The sequence below is a fragment of the Symphalangus syndactylus genome, chromosome 6 (genome assembly GCF_028878055.3).
Source record: "Symphalangus syndactylus isolate Jambi chromosome 6, NHGRI_mSymSyn1-v2.1_pri, whole genome shotgun sequence".
Taxonomy (NCBI): Eukaryota; Metazoa; Chordata; class Mammalia; order Primates; family Hylobatidae; genus Symphalangus; species Symphalangus syndactylus.
In genome coordinates, this window is record NC_072428.2 from 55,771,334 (window position 1) to 55,793,059 (window position 21,726).

At 47.4% G+C, this 21,726-nt stretch overlaps 1 protein-coding gene and 1 long non-coding RNA gene across 5 annotated transcripts in view; one reads left to right on the forward strand and one right to left on the reverse strand.

The window, feature by feature from the left end:
- The window catches only part of SLCO2B1 (solute carrier organic anion transporter family member 2B1), a 55,315-nt gene extending 52,754 nt beyond the window's left edge, over positions 1–2,561 (forward strand). For 2 of the 3 annotated variants that reach the window (XM_055282957.1, XM_055282958.1), the window contains one exon: positions 559–2,561. In XM_055282957.1, the coding sequence (XP_055138932.1) occupies positions 559–739 (181 nt within the window). In that variant the 3' untranslated portion in view covers positions 740–2,561. The remainder of the gene's footprint in view (positions 1–558) is intronic. The other variant, XM_055282959.1, reaches the window with a different exon arrangement.
- Positions 2,562–2,907: 346 nt separating this feature from the next.
- On the reverse strand, positions 2,908–19,425 carry LOC129484633 (uncharacterized). Of its 2 annotated transcripts, XR_008658479.2 has the most exons (6): positions 19,296–19,425; positions 15,842–15,951; positions 11,622–11,645; positions 11,318–11,359; positions 6,503–6,548; positions 2,908–3,563 (listed from the first exon to the last, which is right to left on the reverse strand). It is a non-coding gene; the product is annotated as an uncharacterized lncRNA (long non-coding RNA). The 2 variants fall into 2 exon arrangements; XR_010121355.1 differs by having other exon boundaries at positions 2,908–6,548.
- Positions 19,426–21,726: the final 2,301 nt, after the last annotated feature.

A 21,726-nucleotide genomic window follows, 5' to 3' on the forward strand; every position in this document is an offset into this window, starting at 1 on the left:
CTCAGTCTTCCCATCTGTACAAAGGGGAACTCAAAGGAACCTGAAGGCACAGAGGCGGCTGGCCTGGGATGGATGTGGAGAGGACTTGCTAGCAGGGCTGGGGACAGGGAGTTGGTCACTTTCAGCTCTGAGGAGGTGAGGAGGGCACAGTTTCTGTGGGCTGGGACTGTCCACAGAGGGGCTTCCTAGAAGAGGAAAAGTCAAACAAGGGCTTTAATAGTTAAACAGGGGGGAGGGAATCCATTTGTTCTTGTGGCAGGTGGGGGCAATATAAAATTGTACTTGTCAGGCCCCCTGAGCCCTTGGGCTCGGAGAGAGGCAGGGCCAGCCCAGGCCACAGAGCAGAGTCCAGGACAGGGCAATGAAGATGGCCAGGCCTCTGCTCCCACCCAGGGCTCCTCTGCAGAGCCTCTCCCCCTCCTCCAGGGAAGAGCCCCAGCAGAGGTCAATGTCTCCCTGATGCCTCAGTATCTCTGATTTCACAATGAGTGATGACTGCTGACATCCATGCCCTGGCCTGGCAGCTCTTGAGTTCAAGGGTCCCCATTCTTTCCCCAGGTTCATCGGTCTCCAGTTCTTCTTCAAAACAGGTTCCGTGATCTGCTTCGCCTTAGTTTTGGCTGTCCTGAGGCAGCAGGACAAAGAGGCAAGGACCAAAGAGAGCAGATCCAGCCCTGCTGTAGAGCAGCAACTGCTAGTGTCGGGGCCAGGGAAGAAGCCAGAGGATTCCCGAGTGTGAGCTGTCTTGGGGCCCCACCTGGCCAAGAGTAGCAGCCACAGCAGTACCTCCTCTGAATCCTTTGCCCAAGATTGGGTGTCAAGAGCCCTGTGTTCCATTCTGGCTCCTCCACTAAATTGCTGTGTGACTTCAGGCAAGACACTGATCCTCTCTGAGCCTTTGCTTGCTAGTCTGAACCAAAGAGTTGTTTGGGCGTTTGCTGTGTTGGCCATTTCTGAAGCAAGACGGTCTTCCTCCTCCTTCCCCCAGCCAGCCAGCTGTCCTGGAGCCAAGCTTTCCTGGGTGGAAAGACTGTATACCTTTCCCTGGGGCCCTAGGACAGCAAAGTGAGCCATAGTGGGCCAGGCTGCCCTCCATGCTGGGCCCTAGCCCGGGTCTGCACTCGCCTGGATCACCCTCTTTGAGCCTTAGCCATCTTCTGTCAGGTGGGAATGAACTTGCCAGCCTTCAGGCTCGTTCAGCTATGACTATCTGTGCGGTCAGGGTACACTCAGATCTCCTCCCCAACTCCAGCAGCCTTTAAGAAGTGTCCCTTTGGCGCCCCCTGGAGGCAGAGCACTGAGCTGGACCCTGGGTAGACGCCCACAGGGAGGATGGAGCTGGCCTCAGGAGTGGGACACCCAGACTTGGCAGGGCCTTCAAGAGGCCTGTGTGGGGGCCCCAGGGAGCCTTAGCTGAAGCGGGGAGACTCACTCTCCATCTCAGGAAGTTCTAGCCCTTGCCCTCAGGGAGCCACGGTTGAGGGTGAGGCCCAACACCTGCCTTAGGGCCCTGGGTGGGCAAGTCTGGGCCCTGGGGTAGGGAGGGAGACTCAGGCCCACACTTGGGTATTTTCTAATTTCAAACAAACACACACTCAGTGCGCACTCACTGATTCCTACATATTGCCAAGATTTCACACATGTGACCAGGGGCCACCAAAGTCCCTGTGACCTTTGTGACTAGGATCCTAATTTCTCTATTTTCTCCTGGGTGCCTGGGTCTGTGTCACCTGGGGCAGTGTGCATAATGTTTAGTTCTGTGACACTGTTTTTTTGGGGGTGGCACCTGGTTCTCCGATGCCTGGGCTGGCGTCGGGCCCAGGACTGTAGTGCTGGGAGCAGTAAAGCTCAGCTCTGTGTAATGAGTGATGCTATGGCTTGCTCGGGTCTTATGATCCAACTCTTTTCTACATCAGGCCTTGTTTTGTTTTATGGCTGGTCTTATCTGGCCTGGTTATTTCCCTGCGGGGAGGAGAGAGTTTGCTAATCTGCTCCCAGCCCAACCTATTACCACCCCACTTCGCTGGGACCTGCTGCTTGGGAGGCAGCAGACAGGGAGCCACCAGCAGTGGCTTCCTAGCCCTGTGCTGGGGGTGGGGGGAAGCTGGGGGCACATGTGGCCCTTGCCTTCTGAGCAGCTCCCAGTGCCAGGGCTTTGAGACTTTCCCACATGATAAAAGAAAAAGGAGGTACAGAAGTTCCAATTCCCTTTTTATTTTGCTGGTTGGTATCTGTAAATGTTTAACAAATATCTGAGCATGTATGTATCAATGCCAAGAATTTCAAAGTCTCCTTCAACAATATGAGGCTTTTAGGATGTTTATATTCCTTCATCCCTCTTGTTTCCCAGGTTTTGCAGGGAAAAAAAGTCTGGAATTATAGATACGGCTTATTATCAAATTTGTTCTTGCATAATGTCTCTTCTATTACAAAAATTCTTTCTTTATAAACTGCATTAGAGGTTTGCAATAACCACATCATTTCCATTAACTTAGATTTAAGTTTTACTGGATTCATTGCTCACCATTATTGCTTGTATATTACATCTTTTCCAATCCTTATATTCTGGTCTAATTTTTGTTTGACTGTCTTCTTCTACTAATGGTTTCAAAAATGGAATAAGGTCATGAGGATTTCTGAATCCTCACCTGTCCAAATTGTCATTCACATTTTATAGAAGAGGAAACTGGCTCAGAAAGCACAAGTGACTTCCCCAAGATCACACAGAAAATAAATGATGGAGCCAAGGTTGGATGTGTAGACCTTGTGGGAACTGAAGGTTTTATAATTAGAGGAGCCCTCTTTAAGAAAAATATACAAAATTATGAATATAAAATTAGGTACAAGGTGCCCATATTTACCTATAATGAGAAAAGAGATCAAAACAGATACATCACACAATCCCCCAAAAATGCATAATACTTTTATTAACTGCCCTGCCTAACCTCTAAGACACATTTTCTCCCCCTGATGATTAGAAGAATTTTCCACAGACTAGCTTCTGGCTCTGTACATTTCAAACCTGGTTTCTCCTGTTTCTTCTCTACTGCCCATATACTTCCTGGGCTGGGTGCCATGACACGCATTCATATCACGATATGACCTCTGCATATGGCAACTTAATATCACCATGCCAAGTGAGCTGGGCAGTGGGTAGAATTCCTAGAAGCTATTCTCTACACAGAGATTACTAGCAATGATTTATCTATACACAGAGAACCACATAAATATTAATATATCCTCTGTTTCAGAAAACCACATAAACATATCCCAATGAACCCAACTCAAATCAGTCCCCCACTCAGCTTCCCCTTGGTCAGATCCCAGAAGTGCCCATGGCCACTCCAATTATCCCATATAAAGGAAAATTGAAACACAAGGGAAGTTGGAGTGGGAAGAAAATAGTAATTTTGATTGTGGTTAAAGTATCTTACCTTTGCAAATTTTACAAAAATATGACAACATGAACACATCGCTGAGGCCCTCCCTGGATCTGGGGAGAGTCCTGGATGCTTAAGCTGCGTTCACATCTCAGTGAGTCCGCCTCTTGGTTGAGCCAAGATCTGAAGGAAAAGACAAGGTCCTTGTGCCTAAAGTCTTCCAAACTGGCCATGGTGAGGAGACTCAGGAGTTACCCAAGAGAAAAATGGGTTGAGAGCCAAGGGGTAGAGCAAGTCAGGGCTAGAGGGGTTTTCCAGGCCCTGTGGGGGTCCCAGGGAAGTCCTCTCCCCTAATATAGCCTCTGGTCAATGAAGAGCCACAAGCATTTGCATCTGCGAGCTTACTTTCTTACCCTGTACCAGGAAGCTGGGAGGAGAAGACATTAAATCTCCCTGCCAGATTGTGCTGGTGTAAAGTCAGCAGAGGACAGGACTCAGACCAGAACTGACATCCTGATGCCTAGGTTTCTTTTCTTGTAGACCCTGGGAAGGTCTGGGATGCTAGATGCTGGGAAGTTCTAGGGCAGGCAGATGACCCATCAGGAGCTGGCATCCAGGGATCATGACTGACATGCAGATAAGTGAAAGAGAACTCATGGACATCCTCACCATTGCCTGGAGGTGTTGAATTCTTTCCCCTTCACATACCTTTGCTGGGTTATCTTCTCCATCCCCATCCCACAGCTTGTCTCTCCATCCCCACTTCATAAAGTCCTACCCAATCTTCCAGGCCCAGCTCAAAGGCCACCAACTCCAGGAAGGCAACATGGTACAGGCAATGGGGGGCAAGTGACAACCACCTCTGGGGATCTGATCAAAGGCATAGACTCTCCACTAAACATAAAACAAAACACACACACAGACATATACACAATTGTGCATATGATTTCAGAGGTTGAAGACCATATGATGCCTGGGTGTAGACCTCCTAAGAATCCCAGGTCCCCAGTCAAAAGCCCTTAATGGAGTGAAAAGATTATAGAGCTGTGGAGAGAGTCAGGCTTGGGATCAGATCTTGACTCTGCCACTTATTACAGTGTGACGATGAACAAATGATTTAACCTCTCTGCACCTCAGTTTGCTCACCTGCAAGTGAGGTTGAGCATGCCTAGCTCCTATCTCCCAGAAGCTGTGAGGACTGGGTAAGATCATGTACCTGCTCACAGGCACCACACCTGATGATCAGGATTTGTAAGCTCCCTTCCCCTTCTGTCCCGGAAAAAATTTCATAAACACACAAAGCATCAGGGTGGGAGGGGGAAGTGACAACAGAGGGAGGAACACACCTCCTTTGCCTTACCCTGGCCACAGCTCCGTTGTCCCCAATCTCTCCTCCACTGTCAGCCAGGGCTCAGCCAGCCCAGTCTTATCTCTCCCCACAGCCAGCTTGGGACAGCTTTTCTCAACCAGATTTACATTTTTATTGATTTCCTTTCTCCCTCCTAGAGCAGTCCCTCCCTTCTACTTCCCCTTTGGCTATCAAATGGGCTTACCCTGGGAAACAGCAGTTCTGGGGCTGGCCAAGAAGTGATGGTTCAAGGTTGGATTCATTCACCCTTCCTTCCTTCATTCATTCAACCACTCACATGAGCAACATATCCTACATGTCTGCTCTGTGCCTTTCTCCTGGCACTGCTGGGGACACAACCATGTGTCAGATACAGTCTCTACTCAGGAAACTCTCAGTGTAAACAGACAAGCTGACAAACAGTAACAAAAGCATGAGTAGTCATACAGGAGAGGGAAGAAGAGGAAGCCAAGGACTCTTCCTGGGGCCAATAGGGAAGGCTTCCAAGAGGTTATATCAGACCTGGTGTTAAGGATTAGGCAGGACTTCCTCAAGTGGGCAAGGTGGAAATGGGCAGGAAAAACAACAGGACAAGCAAAGATAGAGAGAGGTGTGTCTGAGATACAGTGGCAAGAACAATGTGGCTGGAGGGCATTGCATGTGCAGGGCAATCAGGAGAGGGAAGAGAGCAGAGGCTGGAAAGACAAGCAGGGACCAAGCATGGAGACCCAGCTGAAGGTGTGGATGCTTTCCTGAGGGCAAGGAGGAACCCCTGAAGCATTGATTGATGGATTATTCCATTGGCCAGTTATTTTAAGCAGGGAGTAACATGACAAGATTTGTATTTTGGAAAGGCCGCTGGTTGCACCATGGGGGCTTTGAGTGGAAAAGAGAAGCTGAAGGCCAAGAGCTCAGGCACGGGGCAGGTGCAACAATCAAGAGAAGTAGGAAGACTAGAGCCGGGTCAGGAGAGGCATCCTAGAAGTGGGACATCTAAGGTCAGTCTTGAAAGACGAGTGGGAATGCACCAGGAGGAGAAGTTGGGAAGGGTGTCAAGGCAGAAGAAACTGCACAGACAAAGTAGACAGAAACCTCCTGGCAGGCTTGGAGTATTTCCACTAGTTTAGCAGGGCTGCAGCATGGCCTAAGAGAGAAGGTGTGGGGAGCGTGAGGCTGAAGATGTGGGTTGACGCTCTCAATGCCACTCAGTGTTGTCCACCTCCCGAACCTAGCCCCAGGTGAGAGAGGAGAGGGAGCCCTCACCTCTGTACAGAGGTGGCTGAACAGGTCTGAGCCCTAGGTCGGGGTGCTCCTTAGTCCAAACAAACCTTTTTGTGTTCACTACATTTCACATTTTACACAGTTGCTTTACACCCCGTCCTCATGGTTTCCTGGTGAAGAAGGCAGGAAAGGGATTATTATTGCCATGTAATAGGTCAAGAAACTGAGGCCCAGAAAAGTGCAGAAACTTGCCCAAGGTCACTCAAGAGCCCAGGTATCCCCCTCCTAAGACTCCCATGTTGTTGCTAATAAACCTACTTGTCCCTGAATCACATACATACAGTAGATGTAGTAAGTGCTAACTAATGTGGTTGGGATGAAAAAAAGGGGGGAGGAGAGAAAACACATCAGAGAAAGAGGTTTCCTTTTTATGTCCCCGTTTCCTCAGCCTTCATCCTGCAGCTGGGGACATTGCAGCTGGGAAAACAGAACCCAGGTCCCTCTGCTTTGGAATCCAACAGACGGGAAGGCCAATCCAAGCTCTGCCACTTACCAGGCATGGGAAATCACTGCACTCATCTGAGCCTTGGTTTTCTCATCTGTAAAAGGGAGAAATAAGCTTCACCTATCAGAATCGTTGAGAGGATTTAATGTGATAAAGTAGCAATATAGTAATCTACTACTGAGTAATAAATTTCCTGGCTGGCACAGTGGCTCACACCTGTGATCCCAGCCATTTGGGAGGCTGAGGCAGGAGGATGACTTGAGCCCCAGAGTTTGAGACCAGCCTGGGCAACATAGTGAGACCCCATCTCTCCAAAAAATAATAACAATAATAATAATAAAGAAACTTAGCCAAGGGTGGTAGCACCCACACCTGTAGTTTCAGCTACTTGTGAGGTTTAGGTGGGAGGATTGCTTGAGCCCAGGAAGTCAAGACTGCAGTGAGCAGTGTTTGTACCACTGCATTCCAGTCTGGGTAACAGAGCAAGGCCCTGCCTCAAAAAACCCCTAAAAACCAAAAAACAAATTTTTCCGAAGTTTATCAACTTAAAACAACAAATATTTATTATCTCATAGAATTTCTGCGGGTCAAGAACCCACAGATGGGCTAACTGGAAGGTGCTGGATCTTCATGAGGATTTCTGATGAAGTTGTAGTCAAGCATCAGCCAAGGCTGCAGTCATCAGAAGGCTCAACTGGGGTGAGAGGATCCACTTCCAAGCTCATTCGATGATTGCTGTTGGGCCTCTGTACCTTGTTGGCAGTTGACCAAAAGCTTTGATTCCATGTGTCTTTTATGATCTAATATTGGAAGCAACATACCGTAACTTTTGCCATATTCTGTTGGTCACGTAGACAAACCCCGGTATAATGTGGGAGGGGAATACAAAAGGGCATGAATACCAGGGGGTATGGATCATTGGGAGCAATTTGGAAGCTGACTACAACAAGCACTCAGACCAGTGCCTGACACACAGTAGGTACTTATTCATTAGTTGCTGCTATAACTCTTGCAATGACCTATCACAGCCTGGTTGAGAAGATAAGATCTGGACATGATATGGTGAGAAATCTTTGGCAAAGTGAAATGTAACTTGAATTAAACAATGTTCAATTACATTAGAAGAGGGTGTGCTGGACAAGGCTCTGGCAACCAGGGAAGACTTCCTTGCAGAGGTGGAGAGGAGGTAGGGGGCAATCCAGAGAGAAAACAGAAGGTGAGTATGGCAGGTGGTACTGGTTGCCTTCCCATGGCAAATGCTCTCTTCTTCATTCTGGTAACAAGGTGCTCAGCCACAGGGATGATCCAAGGCAGCAATGGAAATGCCTTCCCCTTTGCCAGAGAGTGGTCCAAGAGTAGACATGTGACCTCGTCTTAGTCAATGACATGTTTGGGGATAGTCTGCTGGGAAAGCTTCTCTCCTGGATAAGAGAATGATGTGAAGGGAGAATACCCTTTTTGCTACCATGCCCTTTCTCCTTGCTTGGGAGGACATGGTTCCTGATGGCACTCAGTCATCTTGCAATCACAGGGGTAGTCACCCTCGAGGCTCAGAATGGGAAATGCCTGGGTCATCAAAGACATTGTTGAATCAGCAGACCAATCCTGGTACCAACTTCTTCTGGCCTCATTAAGAAACAAAAAGTTTAAGCCACTCTAAAGCAGGTGACCTCTTCCTTGCATCCTAAATGATTCAGTGAGAAAAGTATCCTGGTTCCCTCTGGGACTATATTCTTTTTCTGAGGAAGACAGAGGGAAGAGTGGAATGGGAAAGGGCCCAGGCTGGGAGGCAGGCGTCCTTGGTCTAACCCCAGCTCTGCCTCTGAGTTGCTGTGTGATCTTGAGCAAGTCCCTTCCCCCTCTGGGCCTCCAATGATTACAGCTAATATTTATTGGCTGTCTACTGTGTGCCCAGTGCTCTTCTAAGAGCTTCCCTTGCATCATCTCATTCAATCTTCACAATACCTCTGTTATGTCAGTATTACTATTATCTTTATTTTAGGGATAAGGAGACTGAGGCCCAGAAACATGAGGTCCAGGATCCTGATTATAAAGCCATATTGCCTAGCAGTAAAAGGAAGTATACAGACAAGGTGACCTCTAAGGGCCTCTTAATCTCAAATATTCTTTCATTTGCTGTCCCATTTCTAGCTACATGATCAACAAGCCAGCTTAGCCCAGAGAAGACAGAAATAAGGGCTGTCTTTAGACATCTGAAAAGCTGTCATGTGAGCAGGAGATTAGACTTACTCGGGGTAGCTCAGAGGACATGAACTGGACCAGTGTGGGAGCACGACAGGAAGATAGAGTGCAACTTATATAAGGGAGAATTTTCTAGCACCATTTGGCAAGGGGCAGAGCTATGCCCAGATGTGATGACTCCCATGTCATAAAGGTTATGCAAGCTTGTGTTTGACAATGCAGTATTACTGACAAAGGTTTGAGCAGGTATGGGACTGAATGGTATAAGACTTGTGGTAGGAATTAAATGGGATAACATATGAGATTACTCCTAACATCATGACCAGTGCAAATAGACAGGATCAATAAATTATTGGGTTCTTTTTTCCTTTTTAACACTGAGATTCTTGGATTTTAAAATTGTCTAATATGGAGTTTTGGCTCTCTGGCTCTAATATTTTACCGTTCTATAATTTCTGTGATTCTTCCCTGCTAAGATGCTACGATTTTAATATCAGAACTTTCCATAATTGTGTGGCTCCAGAAGCTGAGAAGCCTATTATTTTATAATTTAATAGTCTTTAGCTTTAACAATTCAAGTCAATAAAGTGTCTCTCACCAGCTCCAGAAATACAAGGGAGTTGCTCCAAATGCTGTGGTTCAGTGGCCTGGACACACATTGGGCTGTTCTTTCTGCCCACCTGTCATTCCACTATCATCCTCCCACCCCAGCCTCGGGCTCTCCATTCCAACCAACCCTCTTCTCCAATTCCGATCCCATCCACACTCTGCTGTCCCCCAGCCTACCAAAGAGGTACATTACTCTCTACCTGCTGGCTACTGTTTATTAAACAAGAGCCTTCACTGTGGCCAGGCTTATACTTATTTCAAAGGTGATATAAAAAATGGGAAGACATGGTTATGGTTCTCATGTGGCCTAAGGTCTAGAGACACAAGTCTCTTGCTTTCCTGTTAACCCAACTCAAAGGTACCTCTTCCAGGAAGCCTTTCATGGTTGACACTAAATCTCTAACACCAACAACCTCAGTTTCAGTGTGAAATGTGAAGATCTGAGTTCCTTGGTTGGTTATTGTACAGACCTGTAACTTGTCTGTCTATCCTGTCTTCCTGATTATATGTGAGATTTCCCCCTGAATCAAGAGTTTGTCTCCTCAACCAGACTGGGAATTTTACAGAGGAAGACCATGTCTTCTCCATCAGACTGGAGGCTCCATGTAGACATGGGCCAATGTTCCCTTGTATCATACTTGACTAGAGTTACAGGCACAGTGATGTTCCTCTATCAGATCAACAAATTCCCAAAGGCAAGTATATGTCTCTGCCATTGGACTAACGATTTCACAAAAGCAGAAGCCACACCTCCCCTTTAAGATATGGAAGTCCTCAACTGTAATCCCAGCGCTTTGGGAGGCTGAGGCAGGCAGATCACCTGAGGTAAGGAGATCGAGACCATCGTGGCCAACATGGTGAAACCCCGTCTCTACTAAAATACAAAAAATTAGCCAGGCGTGGTGGTGCGTGCCTGTAGTCCCAGCTACTCGGGAGGCTGAGGCAGGGGAATCACTTAAAAACGGGATGCAGAGGTTGCAGTGAGCCAAGATCGTGCCACTGCACTCCAGTCTGGCAACAGAGCAAGACTCAGTCTAAAAAAAAAAAAAAAAGATATGGAAGTCCCTTAAGGACTGTGCCTCCACCCTCAGGCTGGGGACCCTCTCCCTGACAGCAAGGAGTCTAGGGCTCTGCCTTCTCTGTGTATTCCCTCCCTCTATCCCAGCCCAGGACTCTGGCCATAGGAAAAAATATTTTTCTTAAAGCAGATAGACAAATATATGGAAAAGGAAAGGTTCAGGAGGCAGAGTAGAAACTCGAGCCTCTCCCAACATGTCCAGACCCTCTCTTGGTCTCTCCTAGACCCTCTTCTAAGAGCTGCTGTCCCTTGGCCAGGAGGGGGCCTCTCCCAGCTCCTCCCAGCAACTCGGAGCGGTAAGTGAAGATGTCAGCACCTTGGACAGCGCCCAACCCATTACAGGACGCGGAGCCAGCGGAAGCCAAGCTCTCCACCTCCCTTAGCCTCTGGGTGATGGATTTCCTCTCTTCTCAATTTGATTAAAGCCCAGTAGATAACCAGAGCGCCTTGTTCCTTTCTCTTCTCCCTTCCTGATGAACATAATTAACTCCGTCAGGCTGGGAATGCTTGCTCTTAAATACTGCCTGCCCAGCCCCCACCCAGGCATGAATCAGTAAAATAGACAGAACACTTGGAAGATTCACACGTTTCTTCCTAGGGAATGAAAGTGGGAGAGGAAGCTGTCTCTGAGATATACAGAGGCTGTGAATAAAGGCTGAAATGTGGTGGTTGGGTAGAGAAACCCCTAAACTGGAAGTCAGGAAGTTTAGTTTAGTCCTAGCTTTGCCGCTAATTCAGATATGATCTAGGCAGGTCATGTGCCCTTTCTTTCTGAGCCTGTTTTTCCATTTGCAAGATGTATATTGGTCTAGATAATATCAGATGCTGAGTTCAGTGCTAATGTACTATGGTGGAAAATCTTTAAAACAGATAGGGAAAGGAACTTGCCCAAAGTCACACAGCAAGCTTATGGCAAAGCAGACTTTAATTCATGACTCCTGGCTTCTACCCCAGTGCTATTTCCACAAACTTACCCCTTCATTCACATCACAGACTTTCTTGCCTGAAGATGGAGGCTAAGGAAGTTAAAAACAGATAGGATTGCATTAATTGGTGTTAGCAAAGAAAAATAACATTTAACATATGTGTAAATGCTAATCTCTCTGAAGAGAACAGAGAACATGGTATAAATAATTAAGATTATAGGGAAAGGATCACCTGATAGAGACAGAAAATCAACCCCACACTCAGAGAATCTCAGAAAGGTTTTGTGACTTGCCCAAGGCCATCCAGTAAGGCAACTCTTGAATCTTTTAAAAAGAAAGAGTGAATTCTTACCTTAATTAAGTGTTGGTGGTGCCCCTGTCAGAGAAGGAAAGAGAGAGAGACAATATGAATTAGCAAGTATGTATTAGGTTGCTGAAGTGTGCCCAGCTCTCTACTAGGCACTTTAGGAGGGATATAAAGCATAAAATATGAATGCTGCTCTCTAGGCACCGTGTCTTTGATGTTTTGCTTCTTCTACTTGGAATGACTTCCAATGTACCCGTGTATATCAAAATACTGCTGTTTTATCAAGGCCCAAACCAAATGTCTCTCCTGACAGGAAGGCATCCATAACCTCATCCAGAAGCCACTTCCTCCTCCAAATCTCCAAAGCATTTTCTTTGTTCCTATTTTATAGTATTTCACACCATTTGCCTTATCTGCTCCTATTCCTTCCCCTAAGAAAAGGAAGGAGAGAGAGGAAGAGAGAGAGCATAAAATACTCAACACAAAATTTGACATGCCATAGAATCTCAGTAAAACATGGGTAGATGGGCTGGGCATGATGGCTCATGTCTGTAATCACAGCACTGTGGGAGGCCGAGGTGGGTGGATCACCTGAGTTCAGGAGCTCGAGACCAGCCTGGCCAACATGATGAAACCCTGTCTCTACTAAAAATACAAAAAATTAGCTGGACGTGATGGTGCATGCCTGTAATCCCAGCTACTTGAGAGGCTGAGGCAGGAGAATCACTCAAACTTGGGAGGCGGAGGTTGCAGTGAGCTGAGATCACGCCATTGCACTCCAACTTGGGCAACAAGAGCGAAACTCTGTCTCAAAAAAAAAATGGATGGAAGGATGGATGGATGATGAATACAGATGTATGGGTGACTGGGAAAGAGGGTAGATGAAGGGATGAATATATGGATGAGTGAGTGGGTGGGTGAATGGATGGATGAACAGATAGGGAAGTATATCATTGGTTAAGAGGGTAGAAAATTGATTAAATGTAAGTGGGTTTGTGGATGAGTGGGTAGTTGGAGAGGTGAATGAGTGCTCTATGGACAGACGAATGGAAGGGAATGTGGGTGGTTAGTTGGGCTGGTAAATGTATGGGTTAATATATAGTGGTTAATGCATGTTCTCACTTATAAGTGGGAGCTGGACAATGAGAACACATGGACACAGGGAGGGGAACAACACACACTGGGACCTGTCGGGGGATGGGGGAACAGAGAACATCAAGATAAATAGCTAATGTATATTGTGCGTAATACCTAGGTGATGGGTTGATAGGTTGCAACAAACCACCATGGCACATATTTGCCTGTGTAACAAACCTGCATATATATATGGTTGGGTAGTTGCATATGGGTGGGCAAACAAGTAGATGAATAATTGCATCATTGTATGGAAAGATAAATGTCAGAGTAGGTGGAGGGAAGGATTATTTGTTGGGGGGACATGGAGATGTTCCTAAAATCTTTTTCATAGAAACTTTCCATTGCCAGTGCCAGAAAAATTACTATGGGGGTTAGTTGACTGTGCTTAAGCTGAGTCAAAGTGTGTTAACACCCCCAAAGATCTCAGGTGATTTCAGGCTGTATCAATGGAAATCTAATAACAAGACCAAAAACAGTGATGATTCTATCCTGCCCTGAGCTGTTCACACTTCCCTGGAGTCTTGCTCCGCTCTGTACCTCTGAAGAGATGATGCCATCCATAGCTTGTGCATTGCTATGGTGTCCCCCAAAGTTCATGTGTTAGAAACTGAATTTCCAATACAATAGTGTTGAGAGGTGGGGCCTTTAAGAGGGGATTAGTTCATAAGGGCTCTGCCCTCATGAATGAATGGATTTGGCTATCATGGAAATGGGTTCATTATTGCAAGAGTGGGTTTGCTATAAAAGCAAGCCCTCTCTTGCTCATTCTCTCTCTTTCTCTTTCTATCTCTCTTTCTGTCTCACACACACACCCTCTCTTGCCCTTCTCCCCTCGGCCATGGGATCAAGCTGCACAAAGGCCCTCACCAGATGTGAGCCCCTCAATCTTAGACTTCCAGAAGTGTAAGAAATAAATCTCTGTTCCTTATAAATTGCCTAGTCTCAAGTATTCTGTTATAGTAGCACAAAAATGAACTAAGATGTGCACATAAGAGATACAGTAGGGAGTAATCTATTAAGTCCACCAAATGAGGAATCAGTGAAAGAACCATAAGTGTTCAGCCTGGAGAAGAGCCAACTCGCTAGTGGCAACCACTGTGTCCCAGGATCTGGCTGGCTGTCCTGGGGCATGCTGTATGTCCTCAGCAGCAGAGCTGGGTCCGAGGGGAAGTCACCAGGCTGGTGTCCCAGCCCCATGTGAAAAAGGACTTTCTCCTAGGTGGAGTCATCACATAAGGGAACGACTATCCCAGGGCAGTGAGCTCCCTATTCCCCTGTGGGTGTACAAACAGGGCCTGGGCATCCTCTATCAAGGAAGCTCCAAAGTAGAGGCATGCTTGGTGTGGAAAGTAAATTAAGGTCTCTTCCCAGCTTAAAGTTAATTTGTTCTTCTCTTCATTTTTCAATGAATTAAGTTTATCTATGTCCTGTGCTCAGAACTGGAATGCAGAGAAGTTCTGTTCATAGCTAAGGGTTAGGGGGATCTAAGAGACAGACAGGGTCTTAGGGACCCTTGTCTTTCTCTATATGTAGGACAGGGGCTTGAGGAATTAGGAGTTGCTGAAAATGTCCTTTCATAGACCCAAATGACTAGGGAGGAGGAGGAGGATCAGCGCCACTAAGAACCAATCCATGACCCAGATTCTCTGTAATTAATGAGTCTACGTCACTGATGTGTTGGCTTCTGATCAACACCATCTCCCCAAACCTGGCCCCACTCTCTGGTATGAGAAGATTAAATCAATTAGGAGGAGGAGGAGATCTGGCTGGCGCTGGTTGGGGACAGCAGATAATTCACTTACATAACTGGGGATTGAGGTTTGGACTTGGTCCTTGAGTAGTGGGGGTGGATTCCAGACCCCAGGCCTTTAGAGAGGGACTCTGGGAGTTGAGAGTGAATGCAGAAGGAGAAAGGGAGTCCAGGAGAGGAGGGAGTCATGAGCCCAGGCTCATCTTGTATCTTCCTGCTAAGGAACTAATCCCTGTCCTCTGGGCTGGAAGAGGTCTAAAATGGAAAAATCACTGTCCAGTCCCCAAATGAGGGTGTCCCAGCCACCAGTATCATTGAACAATGCAAATCTAGCCAAGCCTCTCTCCTTAGCCTGGCATTCAAGGCCCTGCAACCTCTCTAGCTGCATCATCTGCCTCCAAAAGTGGGTATGAGTGAAGAGGAACTACCATGTCCTGGCATTCTTTCCGGGCTAGGTACCAGCTAGGCCCTGGAGGTACAGAAGGAAACAAACCCGGTTCCTTCAGGGGTACTGCTTCGTGGGGGGACACATACTCACAACACTCTGTGCCAAGTGGCAAACAGAGTTCTGCATGGGCAGGCATGGAGACAGCACAAGGGAGGGAGGCCTCCCAAGGCCAGTTCCAGAAGGTTTCCCAGAGAAGGCAGCGCTTGCACTCCCTGAGCCTTAAAGGAAGGATGGATTTGTGGGAGTTCATCAGGCTGCCCTGGTTGAGGGAGGGCTTTGGGTGGAGGGAAAAGCATGTACAATGGCATGGTGGGTGAGGTGGGTTGGCATGCATTCAGAGAACTACGAACTAGTCTTGTGGATGGAGCCTGGAGAGTGAGGTAGGGATGGGAGGTGCGAGGTAAGAAAGGTAGGCAGGCTTAGGTTTCACTTTTGATGGGATGCCAATAAAGGATTGAGGCAATGATCCCAGACTGTCAATCCACATTTTCTGAGCACTAATGGCAGGCCATACCCCATGCTGGAACTGGAGTGGGGTGAGAGTGGGGGAGCAGAGATGAACCTGACTCAGGCCCTGCACCCATGGGGGCTCTAGAAGGACACACAAATATTCCCTTTTTAAGCTGGTTAGTACCAACTTGGCTCCAAGTGGGATTCAGGCCAGACACGGTATTTCTGGGGCTCCAATTGTTGGCTAGACCTGCCTACAGCCCCTTGCCTAAGGACTGAGATATCCAGACAAGCAGTCTTACTGCTCAGAGGGGAGCTGACCTCTGGGGGCCTGCCCCTGACAACTACCTGGCCTCCCAAGGATACATCTTATGGTAATCCAGGGCCTTGGGAAGAAATGCAGACAGATGAGAGGATAAACTGGAACCCTGGGGATAGAGGCAAGACATGGATTGAGAGGTGTTTAGGGGGTGGACTCACCAGGACTGCTGGATGCTGGGGAAGAGAGATCAAGGGAAGTGTCCTGGATGGCACTCAGGATTTCTATCTTGGGCAGTGCCAACCTTGGGAAACATGGGAGAATGTGAGATCTGAAAGGGAAAATTAGTTGGAACTGTTTCAGGCTGCTGGAATCAGGATTCATCGGGTAGAGGCCCAAGAGCCTTAGGAATTCAAATGTACCACACATAAGCTACCTTTAGGAGCTTTCTTCATCACATGGAACTCTTATTTGTACTCTCTCCCTTCCCTCCTTTACTCTTTCCATCAGCAGCCCTCTCTGAGAACCTCCCCTTTCCATGATGGCTCTGGGCCAAGCAGGGAGGCAAAGATCTGAGGGTCACCCTGTTCTTTGTCCAGAAGGCCAGCACAGAGAATGGTACTTCTAGCATATCCCCCAGGACCTTCTTGCATGAAAACTTGGGCTGGAAATTGAAGCCAATGCTTCAAATTTACTTTATTATTGGAAAGATTTAAGAATTAACCTTGGCTGGACATGGTGAGTCATGCCTGTAATCCCAACACTTTGGGAGGCCAAGGCAGGAGGATTGCTTGAGCCCAGGAATTTGAGACCAACCTAGGCAACACAGTGAGACCCTGTCTCTACCAAATAAATAAATAGATAAATAGATAAGAACTAACCTTTGTGTGCAAGCAACAGAAACTGACTCAGGTTAAACAAAGCAGAAAAAACCTATTGAAAGTTCTAACAGGCAGCTCAGAATGGATGAGAAAGCTGCAGATGAATGAACAGCTGAATTCACAGTCAAGTTCATAACATAGGAACAGCTGATTCCAATGTCTCCAACAGCATGATCTTGGCCTCTGAACATCACCCCACTGCATACCCAGACTGTGGCATGACATAAACACAATGAGTTCTAATGAAGCTTCCTCCCAGCCTCACCAATTCTCACATCAAATCCTGTGGCCACGTTTGACTTTGAAGGGGAAGATGGGATCCTAGTTTCCATAAAGGCTCACCTAGTGGGAGATTTACTCAAAATACAAAGCAACAGATTAGTCCTACGCAGCAAAAAAAAAAAAAAAAATGTGACAAATGTCCACTGCACCTTTATTGAGGACCCACTAAGTGCTGAATGTGTTGCCAGGAGGTTTTTTTGTTCGTTTTTGATTTTGTTTTTTTTTTTACAGTAAAGGCCCAGCACTGTATAGGGCTCCAAGGCCTCTGCCTTGCCTGGAGTTTTATATCCACAATTTTTTTTATTTTTATTTATTTATTTATTTATTACTTTTAAGTTCAGGGCTACATGTGCAGGTTTGTTATATAGGTAAACTTGTGTCATGGGGGTTCGTTGTACAGATTATTTCATCACCCAGGTATTGAGCCTAGTACCCATTAGTTATTTTTCCTGATCCTCTCCCTCCTTCCACCCTCCATCCTCCAATGGGCTGCAGTGTGTATTGCTCCCCTTTATGTATTCATGCGTTTTCATCATTTAGCTCCCACTTATAAGTGAGAATGTGTGGTAGTTGGTTTTCTGTTCCTATGTTTGTCAAGAATGATGGCCTCAGTTCCATCCATGTTCTCGCAAAGGACATCTTGTTCTTTTTCATGGCTGCATAGTATATACACAAATTTTCAAGGCAACTCTATCAGCTAGATGATGCTTGGTCCCATTCTACAGCTGAGGAAACTGAGGTTAATAAAGGTGAAATAAACTTCCCAAAGTCACTCTGCTAGTAGGTGATGAAGCCAGGACTCAAAAACTGGTGGGTTTTGTTGTTGTTATTGATAAACACATTATGCTGCCTCCCAAATTGTAAACACAAAGCACTTGTACACTTTAAAAAAGAAGTGTGGGGCACAAAAAAAAATTACTGGAAATAAATACTCCAATGTCTTCACACAATGATTGATGGGATCATGAGTAATATATTTTTCTAGCTTTCTAATGTTTTTCTGTACTTTCCTGTAAAAAAAAAAAGAGCACATTTTACCTTAATAATCATAAATAAAAATAACGTAAAACTGTTTTTGTGGTTTTTTTTTTTTTGGTTTTTTGTTTGTTTGTTTTGAGACAGGATCTCACTCCATCACCCAAGCTAGAGTGAGTGGTGCAATCATGGCTCTCTGCAGCCTTAAACTCCTGGGCTCAAGTGATCCTCCCATCTCAGCCTCCCAAGTAGCTGGGACTACAGGCCCATGCCACCACACTCCAGCTAAAAAACAGTTTTTTGTTTGTTTGTTTGGGTTATTTTTTGCGACACAGTCTCTGTCACCCAGAGTCACACACTGTCACCCAGGCTGGAGTGCAGTGGTGTGATCACGACTCACTGCAGCCTTGACCTCCCAGGCTCAAGTGACCCTCCCACCTCAGCCTCCCAAGTAGGTGGGACTACAGGAACATGCCACCATGCCCGGCTAATACATATACACATTTATTTTTTGAAACAGAGTCTCGCTTTGTTGCCCAGGCTGAAGTGCAGTGATCCATTTAATTTTTTTTTTTTTTTTTTTGAGACAAAGTCTTGCTCTCTTACCTAGGCTGGAGTGCAGTGCCACGATCTCAGCTCACTGCAATCTCCGCCCCCCAGGGTTCAAGCAATTCTCCTGCCTCAGCCTCCCAGGTAGCTGGGACTACAGACACCCAGCTGCCATGCCCAGCTAATTTTTTTTATTTTAGTAGAGACGGGGTTTCACCGTGTTGCCCAAGCTGGTTGCGAACTCCTGAGCTCAGGCAATCCGCCCGCCTCGGCCTCCCAAAGTGCTGGGATTACAGGCATGAGCCACTGCGCCCAGCCTAATTTTTATTTCCTGTGGAAATAAGGTCTCACTATGTTGCCCAGGCCGATCTTGAACTCCTGGGCTCAAGCAATCCTCCAGCCATGGCTTCCCAAAGTGCTAACATTACAGGCGTGAGCCACTTTGCCCAGCTGTAAAACCATTTTAAGGATTATAGCAGTGTTATTATAATTATGAAGAAAATATGCATAGAAAAAAGACTGGAAAGATGTCTGTCAAAAAAAGTCTCTAGATGGTGGGACTATGAGCATAATTATTTTTCTTTCAACTTCTGTTTTTCCAATTTTCAGACCAAAAAAAAAAAGTAAAATACATTTTATTTTAAAAACAAGCATAGGCCGGGCATGGTGATTCCCACCTGTAATTTCAGCACTTTGGGAGGCCAAAGTGGGTGAATTGCCTGAGTCCAGGAGTTCGAGACCAGTCTGACCAACGTGGTAAAACTCCGTCTCTATAAAAATCACAAAAATTAGCCAGACATGGTAACGAACGCCTGTAATCCCAGCTACTCGGGAGGCTGAAGTGGGAGAATGGCTCGAGCCCAGGAGGTGGAGGTTACAGTGAGCTGAGATCTCACCACTGCATTCCAGCCTGAGTGACAGAGCCAGAATCTGTCTCGAAAAAAAGAAAGAAAGAAAGAAAAAGAAACAAGCATAAATAAGATATTACCCTAGTGATGGTACTGACGTGCCTTGGTCCTTTCAAGTTCTCATAGTCCTATCCTATCATGGTTGGAAGCATAGGTAGTTCTGCATTTTCTGGGACAGCCTGGCAGTTCCTGCAGCATTCACTATCCAAGCTGGTGTGGCCAGCGTGAGGGTACAGTGACCATGGTTATCTCCGGCCGACCACTCAGAACCAGGGTGGGAAGAGCCCAGTGTGCCCACGTCTTGTAACAATGTGTATGTTATCAAGCCCTTCTGCGCTATGAGGACTTCAGCTCCGGTAGCTGGAATCCTCCTCTCTGCTGGTTTCATCTCTCATTTCCCAGGCTTCAAGATTCACCTTCCTCTACAAATGGGGCAGGGCTGCTCAGTTGTGTGAATTGTGGGCCCCTCCCTGGTATCTTCTGTATCTTTCTTGTCTGAGTGGCAAGCCCCCAGCCCTTTCTTCCCTGCACTGTCGTGACCTCTCCTGGCCTCCAGGGCCCTCTGCCTTGCTCGGCCTTTCTCACCCTTCCAAGTGCAAGGAGGATTCTTGGTGCCCCTCTAGAAAGTCAGGCCCCCTCTCTTCTCAGTTTTTTCCTGGGCAAAAAACTGAGGAGCTAGTAACCTCGTAGGCCACCCAGCCCAGTGCTTTCTGTGTCTCTTTCTCCTCTTTCTCCTCTCCCCAAACCTCTTCCCTTCCCTCTACCCTCCCAGCTTCTTCACCAAGCTCCTCCCTCTCCTTTTCCTTCCCAGTACACTCACTTCTGAGCCCCTAGAATCTCCAGGCTGAGGCCCACTTTGGCTCCGGTAGCTAAGCTGCTGCAGTAAGAGATGCAGTGGGTAAAGTAGAGGCGGCCGGGGAGGAGGAGGGCCCAGGCCAAGGCTGAGGTCTAAGACACTAGGCAGGGCAAGCAGCCAACCCTAACAGCCCAGACCAGAGCCACCTCAGCAGCTTCTGCTAAACTCTAGCAAGGTATCTATGCTTGGGTGACAGCTCCAGGGCCAAAGATGCTGGTGGCAGGAGGAGGGCATTCTGCTGAGCTCAGCACAGCCTCCAAAAACCTCTCTGAAGAAGGAGGAGGCCACAGAGTGACCATGGACTCGGGGATAGGTGAAAACACTTCCTCCTCCCTTGGGGAGGTGACTCAGATCCTGAAAAGACTCCAGAGGACACCTGCTGAATGGAGGGCTCTCTCTCACCCTCTGGCTGTAGAGCCCTGGCTCTCATGCCTTCTGGGACTGGAAGCTCATTCCCCTCTCTGGCAGCCCACTCCACTCAAGCTGCTGAAATGCCTCTCTTAGCCACAGCCTGTGCTGGGCTCTGGGGAAGCAGGGATGAATGTGGTCCCTGCCCTCAGGAGCTCACCATCTGGGGGCAGGCAGGGGGCAGGTGGCAGAAACTGACAACACACCACCACAGGGAAGCAGAGGGAGCTGAAGGGGGCCCTAAGCTAGCCTTGCAGTGGGGTAGGGGTCAGGAATGGCTTCCCACAGCAGGTAGGGGACTGAGGAGGGTCTTGAATATACAGGTATGGTGGGTCTGTAGCTTCAGTTATCCTCTAAGTGCTGGCAAATCCCAGCTGTGCACCCCCAGCCCTGACATGGCTCCTGAATTCTAGGCTTCAATATCCCACTGCCCAGTCAATGTCTCCACTTGGATGTCTTGGCATGCCTAACTCATCAGGACCAAGGCTGAGTTCACCCTCTCTGCCCACCTCACACCTGGTCTTCCCTCTGTCAGTTCTACCATCCACAGGCCAGAAATCCCGGGCCCATCCCTCCCCTTCACCCCGTATCCAGTCTGTCACCAGGCCCTGAGTATCTCAAACCCATCCACCACTCCCCACCTCCTCACCACCACCCAGCCCAAGCACTATCGCCTTTCACCTGCACTTCTCCAAGCATCTCCTCATTTATCTTCTCACACTTGGCTCTTTCAATCATGTGGTGAGAGTGATCTTTACAAAATGCAAATAAAATTATGTCACATTTCTACTTAAAAGCCTTCAATGGCTTCTCCTTGCCTTTGAGACAAAGATTAAAATCTTCAAGGCCTGCAAGGCCCAGCATGGCCTGGCCTTCGCTGACAGTGCCAGTAGTATCTCAACAACCCCCTCCCTTGTCTCCTGACCTCCTGCCTCCAGCCCACATGGCCTGTTGCCCACCTTAGAAACTTCTGCATGTGTTATTCACATTGTCTTTCTTGTGGGCACAAAGACCTGGGATGTCCTCTTTTTCTCTTCCAAATGACTCCCAGGCATCTGTTTATGTGCTCACTGACCCTGAACATCAGTGTCTAGCCCTTCTCACTTGAAGGATCAGCTGCAGGACACAGTGGGGGGTTACAAAGTAACCGGCCTGTCTGGAGCTAAGGTCCCAGAACCTCCCAGTGTCTACAGAGGCATGTCCCTGCCTGGCTCTCAGATGCCTTCCAGAGCTGCCACTCCCCTCCT